This window comes from Arachis ipaensis, chromosome B9 (assembly GCF_059453495.1).
Source record: "Arachis ipaensis isolate K30076 ecotype BB chromosome B9, ASM5945349v1, whole genome shotgun sequence".
In the NCBI taxonomy this organism is placed as follows: Eukaryota; Viridiplantae; Streptophyta; class Magnoliopsida; order Fabales; family Fabaceae; genus Arachis; species Arachis ipaensis.
In genome coordinates, this window is record NC_142444.1 from 11,670,648 (window position 1) to 11,679,308 (window position 8,661).

The window sequence follows — 8,661 nt, forward strand, 5'->3', positions numbered from 1 at the left end:
TATTTGTCCTTTTCTCAAAAATTAAATAAAAATTAGAAAAAACTAAACCGATCTTAAATATCTATCTTTTTATCCTTGAGTTTTAATAAATTCTTTGCCCCAAATCTAAGTTGAGTCTCAAAGTCAAAACACCCTACTTTAATTTTTTGGATGGATGTATCTAGGGGTGGTAAATGGGCCAAAATTCGTCGGATCGACCTGCATGACTCGCTAAAAAAGGCGGGTTGGATTGAAAATTTGAGACCGCGAAACTTAAAAAGTCCGCCTAACGCACCGCCAAATCCGTGGACTTTGGCAGGTTTCGGAGGGGCGGGGTGGGCTTCCCCGCCGGACCAGGCGTTTTTTTGTCAAGACATTTTTTTACAAATTTCTATGATGTTATTGATTTACAAAAAGATGAATATGATAATTGAAGATGTTTTAAGTTATATTTTGGATTATGTTTTATGTTTGATTGATTATAAATTTGAAGATATTTAATTATATGTTTTGGATAATATTTGTTTTGCTTTGGATAATATTGATTTTATTATTTTGTTTCAAAAAACTTGGTTTACAATTATGTTTATTACATATTTATGATTATAAAAATTTTAATGTTTGTAAATTTAAAAATTATAATTTTTTATATCTTTAGAAATTATATATTTATTGAAATGGTTGTGAAATTATATATATTGTTTAATATTTAATGATCTATAAAAAATTTTTTTTGACGAACTTGGCCTACCAGCCCACAATTAGGCAAGAGCGGGAGAAGAATTCAGAATTGCCTCATTAAGTAGAACAGAGTGCACCAACTCATCAGATGGCAGAATTTTAACGGGGCGGGACGAATTTTTTCATTTACCACCCCTAGATGTACCAAAATAAATATATTAATTATTAAACATCCAATTGCATGTCCCAAAAGGAGAAACATCCAAGGTCTTTAATCGGAGAGAAACACAAGAATTTGGAGAATACACCAAAATTCAAGAACGATAGAGTGATTGGCAACACAAATTACAATAATTTTTAGGAGTGTATATAATTCGGCCCAGTCCTAAGATTCGGTTTGGACCCAAATACTTTAGGACTAATTTAGTGTGATTTTATCGGGTCTAGAATCAGATAAGAATCTTAAAAATAGACTCGGTCATTATTTAGGATCAAATCCGGGTCAAGACGAACCTGACTTTATTCGTCCCATGTGCACCCTACGAGAACTAAAAAAGGTATATATATTTTAAATTAATTTCAATATTATGTTATTTTAATTACAAGCTTATTATTTTGTTTTTAATCACATTTGTTGAATTAGGATAAAAATCAAAAAAACATGAAATTAGAATTATGGACAAATTTAAGATCAAGTATGGTTATCAACTTCTTTATAACAAGTATTTTTTTTTTTTCTTATTTATAAATGATTGCATCATAATTTTTTGACATAAAATTTATCAAGACCCAAACTCCACCTGGTTGAGACCTGATTTTAGTGTAACCTGAAAGTAGTGTGATTTCACCGAATCTAAGATCGGGTAAGAATTTAAAAAATAAATCAAGTTATTATTTGGGTCGGATCCAGGTCAAGACGAACCCGATTTCACCCAACCCCATCCCTAATAATTTTGATACTTACGAGAGAAAACGATAAAAAGATCTTCACATTTTATTTCGAATACAAATAAGTCATCGACTAATTAAAATTTCGAATACAAATAAGTCATCGACTAATTAAAAATACAAAGACGTCTCCTACTTTATAAAATCCTCTGAAAGACCTATTTATTCTTATATATTTTGGATATAGGAACTTAAATATCTCGTATTTTAAAAAGTGGAGGACGTTTTTTGTCTTTTTTTAATATATTAAAAAATATATAATCTTTCAAATAGTGAGGGACAAATTTGTCAATTCCAAATCTTAAGGAACATCTCAAGGCATACTCGAGTCTTCACATAAAAAAAGCAAATGACTTGAAGATCTTTCGAAGTGAAAAAATTAATAAAATAATAAATTATTAATTAAATTCATAATTTTGATCATTTGTGAGTTTTACTATCTTAATTCAAAAGTGATTACACATTTATCTTTTCACTTTAACAACCAATCTTCTCATTTTAGAAGGACTTAATCCAAACAATATAACATATTATAACAAAAAAAAAAATGACTATAACTTCACTCAAAGGGGAAAAATAGATAAATAATGATCATAAATTGACATTTCAATATCATTAACACAACTGGATCTAGTTTCTCAAAAGTCAAAACTATATATAACTAACATTTATTTTGAGACAATAAAGTAAGATACATAATTACATCTTTTCAACCTGATTATACATACATACATACATTTATATAAATATTTGACATACCTTTTCATTCAATCATCAAATCCTTCTCTAGCAACAATAAGTTCCTCCATGTTATCAGCAGTGCCAATATCTACAGGTATCAAAATCTCATCCTCAGTAGTGAAATTGTACCTACTCCCAATTGCTCTTAGAAACTGATACACTTCAAACATGGTTGGTCTCTCCTTTGCAGTTAAAGAAACACAGTTGCAAGCAACTTTCAGAAATTGGAAGAGCTCGTTGTCAACTCCCTTTCCAGCTAGAGACTCATCGATGGCGTCATGGAGTTGAGAGTTGCTAGAGAGCTGCATAATCCACTCCACCAGATTCCCTTTGAATGTTTCTGGAGCTTTAGCCACATTGGTAGGTCTTTCGCCGGTTACCAACTCGAGAAGCACGGTGCCAAAGCTATAAACATCTCCCTTTGGTGTAGCAACTAAGGTTCTTGTGTACTCTGGAGCAACATATCCTAAGTCTCCAAACTCGCCGTTGACGAAAGTACTTAAATGAGTATCTATAGGATTCATCAGTCTGGCAAGACCGAAGTCGGAGATTTTGGGCTCGAAATCAGCATCCAAGAGTATGCATTTAGAGCTTATGTTTCGGTGGATGATTCGGGGATTGCAGCTATGATGAAGCCATGCTAATCCTTTGGCAGCTCCAATTGCAATTTTGAGCCTTAGAGTCCAGTCAAGGGAGCTTGGGCCTTCGGCCGGATGTAGCTGATCATAGAGGTTTCCATTTGGCATATTTTTATACACCACAAGCCTCTCCTTTTTGGCCATGCAAAATCCTAAGAGAGGAACCAGGTTTCGGTGCTTGACCGACCCGAGTGTAGCCATCTCGGACCTAAATTCTTTCTCGGAGTGCTGGGATTGCTGCAACCTCTTAACCATAAGTGATGTGCCATCCTCAAGAACAGCTTTGTAAACAGTTCCCGTTCGTCCTGATCCGATGATATTGGTGTTACTGAACTTGTTAGTAGCCTTCATGAGATCACTCATTTTCATTTTTGAAACTGATTTCTCAAACAAAGAAACCTGATCATCAATTGAGTGTAGTTAGGGAAAATAAAAATTTTCATAGGTTTCATAAACATCTCAAAAATATATTGTGCATCTTCCAATTTTACAATTCACGAGTTTGGTTTAGAAAACATATTATGGCATGTTTGGTTTGGGGATACAAAATAAGGGGTAAAAATTCATGTGTTCCATGTATAATTTTACACATTAAAATCATTCATGCAAAATTTCACCCTGTTTTTACTTTTTACACAGCCACATACCTCAATAAGATCACTCTATCTGGAAATGCATCAATTAATTATTATGAATGTTTTCTGAAAACTTTTTACACTACACTATTTTCTAATGAAACTATTTCATATTCTAGTCTTCTAAACCACAAACAGAAAAGATAATATAACTTGCCTTTATTGCTTTGGTTCCCTTTATACTTCTCGCCCATTTGTTTCCTTCGGGGTCCTCTTCCTTCTTCCTCTTGTAACCGACACGGCGCACATAGAAGAACATTCCAATGCCCAATCCTAACATCGCAACAGTCACCCCACCAACGGCTGCTCCGGCTATGACCGCAGTGTTACTCTTGGAAGACTGGGGCTGACAAACTCCCAAGTTAGTTCCTCCTCCACATAGGCCTAGATTGTTTCCATATGAAGCCGTCACTTTAGTATAATTAAAGTTTGGAACTGGCCCGGACAAAAGATTGTTAGTTACACTGAATGTCTTCAGCCGTCCGAGGCTGGCGAATTCTCCCGGAATTTGACCAGTAAGCCTATTAGAATCAAGTTTAAGGGTATTAAGATAGGTACAATTCGCAAGGCTTTCGGGTATTGTGCCGGAGAATTCATTTGATGATAGATCAAGAGTAGTCACATAAAACAGAAGAGTGGATATATCCGCCGGAATCGTTCCAGATAGCTTGTTGATTGAAAGATCCAACCCTGTCAAACTCGAGCAGTTCCGAATGGCACGGGGAAACTGACCCTTTAGCCCCATATTTGAGAGCTTGAGATTCAAGACCCTGTTCTCATCAGGGTGCCAACACTCAACCCCACTGAATTTACATATAAACCCTTCGGTTTTGTTATTGAAAGTCCAAGATTGCAAATAATTGTAAGGGTCTTCAATGGATCCCTTGATACTCTTCAAGCAGAAGATATCAGTATCAGTCCCATATGCGGTTCCAAAACTACTAATCAGCACCAAGAAACCAAAAACAACACTAAGAACCATCTTCAACCAAAGATCCTAAAAATCCAATCTTTTCAATTAGAAAACTACTCCAAAATACTCAAAATTGGTATCCAAATTCAAGCCACAGCACAAAACCCAAACTTCATAGTAACTAAAACAACCCTCCTAAGAACATAACCTGAAGAAAGCAAAAAACATTCACAGAAGCCAAGTCAACCACAACCTTAAAAACATGAAACACACAAAACATACATAATCAAAGCACAAAATCAAAAACCATAAGAAACCCAATATAGTTGACTTAATACCCAAACGGAAAAACAAAAACTTTTTTCTTTTTTTGGCATACCCACCTGGTAATTTGAACAACCCATCTGAGGAAAACCCATGAAGCACAAAAGGAAAGTAAAACAAGGTCAACTAACAAACACAAAATTAGTAAAATTGAGAACTTGAACGTGACCAAGAATATAAATAGAAATAGAGAGAATAAGGAAGGGAGGACAAAGAAGTGTTAGTTACCTTGCCTCTTTTGAGCTCTGAGTTCTTTTGTTGCGATGATATTGATAGTGTGGTTGTGAATTTGGGGAGAGAGAGAGAGAAATTTGAAGGAACGGGTCAAAGAAGGAATGGCAAAAATTTTCCAAGCTTGATTGAGCGAAGACTTGGACTGTAAGAACGCGAAGACTTGTGTGTGTGTTTTGTGTTTATGTTTGTGTTTTTTGTTGCTGAAAATAAATAAAAAATAATAATTGGTCTTTAATTACTAAATTATTATATAATATTTTATTCTATTAAATAAGTGTTTGTTTGCACATAATTAAATTGATTAAAAAAATATTTTTTTAATAAATTTTTTTATATTTTTTAATTAATATATATTTTTATGTCTTATACGGGATAATATATAAAATTATATAATTTTTTATTAAAAAATTAAATAAAATATATATATAGTAATTATTATTATAAATATTTTATAATTTAAAAATATTAAAAATAATTAGTATTTGTCTTAACTAATTTGTATTGGTCAAATAGTCATTTTATTTGTCTGCTTAAATAAGTATTTAGAGTTCAAATTTTGCTTAATCTGTGTAGCAAACTAGCAATTCATTAGTTTGTGGCAGACCCTTAATAAATAAAGCATCAATATGTAGTGGATTAGTTTTTAGCCTGCCGAGTTAGAAAATTCGTAGAAAAAAAATGTATTTGTCTTTAAAATAGATTAATTTCTCATTATTAATAGCAATACTTATGGACTTTTGTCTCTGTTTAAATTTATCTGAGATAATTTTATTTGTTGGTATCGTATTCATTCTTGAAGTCAAAACAATATGATCAACATTGTTCTTAATTAAAACTTCATATTTTATAATATGATTTTTAAATTTTCAAACTTATGTCATTACCAAATTTATTAGATTAATTAATATTTTTTGGTAACATGGTGTACCCAAATACCATCCTTGAGTATTAGTTAGTGTGAAGAGAAACCAATAACAACTTTTGTTATTCAATATATAATTTATTCTAGGTTTAATTACTCTGTTGGTCCTTATAGTTTCGCAAAATTTTCAATTAGGTCCATATACTTTTTTCCTTTTAATTGGGTCCTTGCATCAATTTTTTTTTTCTATTAGGTCTCTCTTGGTAGTAATTGGCTTAATTGTATAGGGACCCAACTAAAAAAAAATTGGTACAGGGACTTAAATAAAAAAAGGTATAGGGACTCAATTGAAAAAAAATTGGTGCAGGATCCAATTAAAAGAAAAAAAAGTATAGGACCTAATTGAAATTTTCGCAAAATTATAGGGACCAACAGAGTTCTATTGAAAAAATAAATTAGTATTTCCTGAACTGGTAAATACATTTCTTTCTAATTTCTTACACTATTTTATTTGACAATATTTGCCGTTAAAGAATAACAAATGACCACACTATCCTACAATATGATATACAAAGTAATTTTTTGGGTAAAAAAAAAAAATAAGCCATGGGGAGAAAGAAATTATGTGAATAAGGCAAAATAAAATCTGATTCACCAATCAACCAATGCACAAATATATGTAGTTCGAATCAAACCGTTTCGAACTTGGATTGAATGTAATTCGAATTGAGCTACTTCGAATTACATGCAACTCTGAAATATACATAATTCGAATCGAGGCAATTCGAATTACTATGAAACCTGAACTAAGCATAATTCAAATTGAAGCAATTCGAATTACTATGAAACGTGAGCTCAACATAATTCGAATTGAGTTGGTTCGAATTACTCCTATGTAATTCGAATGATGTTGATTCGAATTACACATTGTACAATAAGATACTAGAAAAAATATTATATAATATAAAAAATATACTAAAAGAAGTATAAAAAAATATTATAGTAAATTAATTTTAGTATAAAATTATTAAATATAAATTAATTTTAACTCCTATTAGTACATTGAATTAAAAATAACATATAAAAATGTACTTGTATTTATTAAATTTTAATAACATATAAAAATTTAATGACTTTTTAAATATTCTTTTTATAATAGGAGTACATTTTTATATACTTTAAATACTTTATATAAAAATGTACTTGTATTTATCATACAAAAATAAAGTGTTATGTCAATATAATAACATTATAATATTTTAAATCATTTTTTTTCTAGGATTTTAGATTAAAAACAGCACATGAAAAAATATTATTGGTATTTTAAAGCTAACTTAATTAAAAAAGATATAACTGTATTTTTTAGAATTTTATGTACATAATTAGGCTAATTTTTTTAATATTGATTAAAGATGTGTGTTACACTATGTTATTTGGTTTCAGGTAAGTTTTACTCTATTATAATTTTTTTTTTTACTTTTCAGAAGACACAAATCTAAAAAAATTTATAAATTAATTTAAAAGAAAATATCATTGACGTTTTATAAATGCTTAATGGATAAATGCTTAATGGATAACATATCATATATTGCTCTGAATAATGAGCACGGGAGTTGAAGAGTGTGTGCTGATTTGTGTCCATGATAGTTGCCTTCTTGTGACGACGCCTCATAGGAAGAAAAAGAATTATTGTAAAAGCTACCAATGAAAGAGTAATTGGTAAATGAATGATATTTTCTTCTAGTATATATGGTCTTTTATAGTGGTAAAATAAAAATAGAATGAATAAAATTTTGTTTTTTCATATTAGAAATAGAATTTGATATTTATCCTAATAAAATTAAATAACTAATTAGTTATATTTAAATAAATAAAATAAATTAAATAAAAATATTTTTAAAAATGAATCAAATCAATTAGTCAATACAAATAATTAGTATAATTAATTTTATTTGATTTATTGAATTAAAAAAATAAATTAAAAAATAATTGATTGAATTAATTAGTTGATATAATTAATTTATTATAATTGATTAGATTTAATGAATTAAAAAAAATAAATAGGAAAATATAGGAGACAATGATTTTTTTTTAACTAAATTAATATGTATTTATTGTATTTAATCAGTATAAGTAACAAATCATCTGTGTTATTGTGTACCTTATAAATTAATGAATTAAAATAATTGGTATAATAAATTACAATTATTTGATTGATATAAATTATAATAAATCATGTAATATTTAAATACATAATCAAATCAATTAGTTGATATAATTAATTTACTGCAATAAATTGTATTCAATGAGTTATAAAAAATAAATTAAGAAACACGCTAAGAAGTATGTCACGCCCATCATGAAGTGGAGAAATTTAATTTTTATACAATAAAAATATACATTCTTATATATGTTATAGAAATATGATTTGATTCCATGAACTTGCTTATTTTTTTTAACTTGCCACCTATATTCATCATGGAATTTTAATTTTTCTAAAATAAATTTAGAAGAGAGAATAGTACTTTTATTTTGGAGAAAAAATAAATTCATGAAGAATTGACATCTCGCTTTCATTAGTTGATAATGCATTAAATATTAATTTTATATAATTATAATAAATATATTTTCCTAAATTAGTATAATCATACATTATTCATTAAATGTTAATTGTAATATAAATATAATAAAGATAATTTTTCTAAA

General features: G+C 29.3%; 1 protein-coding gene across 4 annotated transcripts; it reads right to left on the reverse strand.

Annotated features, from left to right (window-relative positions):
- Nucleotides 1-2,185: 2,185 nt before the first annotated feature.
- LOC107618162 (probably inactive leucine-rich repeat receptor-like protein kinase At5g48380) lies at nucleotides 2,186-5,258 on the reverse strand. 4 transcript variants are annotated; one of them, XM_021111510.2, is made up of 4 exons: nucleotides 5,088-5,250; nucleotides 4,919-4,939; nucleotides 3,780-4,743; nucleotides 2,186-3,386 (listed from the first exon to the last, which is right to left on the reverse strand). In XM_021111510.2, the coding sequence occupies exons 3-4, from the start codon at nucleotides 4,602-4,604 to the stop codon at nucleotides 2,376-2,378; spliced, it is 1,836 nt and encodes a 611-aa protein (XP_020967169.1). In that variant the 5' UTR covers nucleotides 4,605-4,743; nucleotides 4,919-4,939; nucleotides 5,088-5,250; the 3' UTR covers nucleotides 2,186-2,375. The 4 variants fall into 4 exon arrangements, with proteins under 4 accessions (XP_020967169.1, XP_016175613.1, XP_016175615.1 ...); XM_016320127.3 differs by lacking the exon at nucleotides 4,919-4,939 and having other exon boundaries at nucleotides 5,088-5,258; XM_016320129.3 differs by lacking the exon at nucleotides 4,919-4,939 and having other exon boundaries at nucleotides 3,780-4,619.
- Between the last annotated feature and the right edge of the window lie 3,403 nt (nucleotides 5,259-8,661).

Coding starts and splice junctions, on each gene's coding strand:
- LOC107618162 (XM_016320127.3), bottom strand. CDS start 4,604: ATGGTTCTTAGTGTTGTTTTTGGTTTCTTGGTGCTGATTAGTAGTTTT. Junction 3,387..3,779: donor AGGGAACCAAAGCAATAAAG/GCAAGTTATATT, acceptor ATTGATGATCAG/GTTTCTTTGTTTGAGAAATC.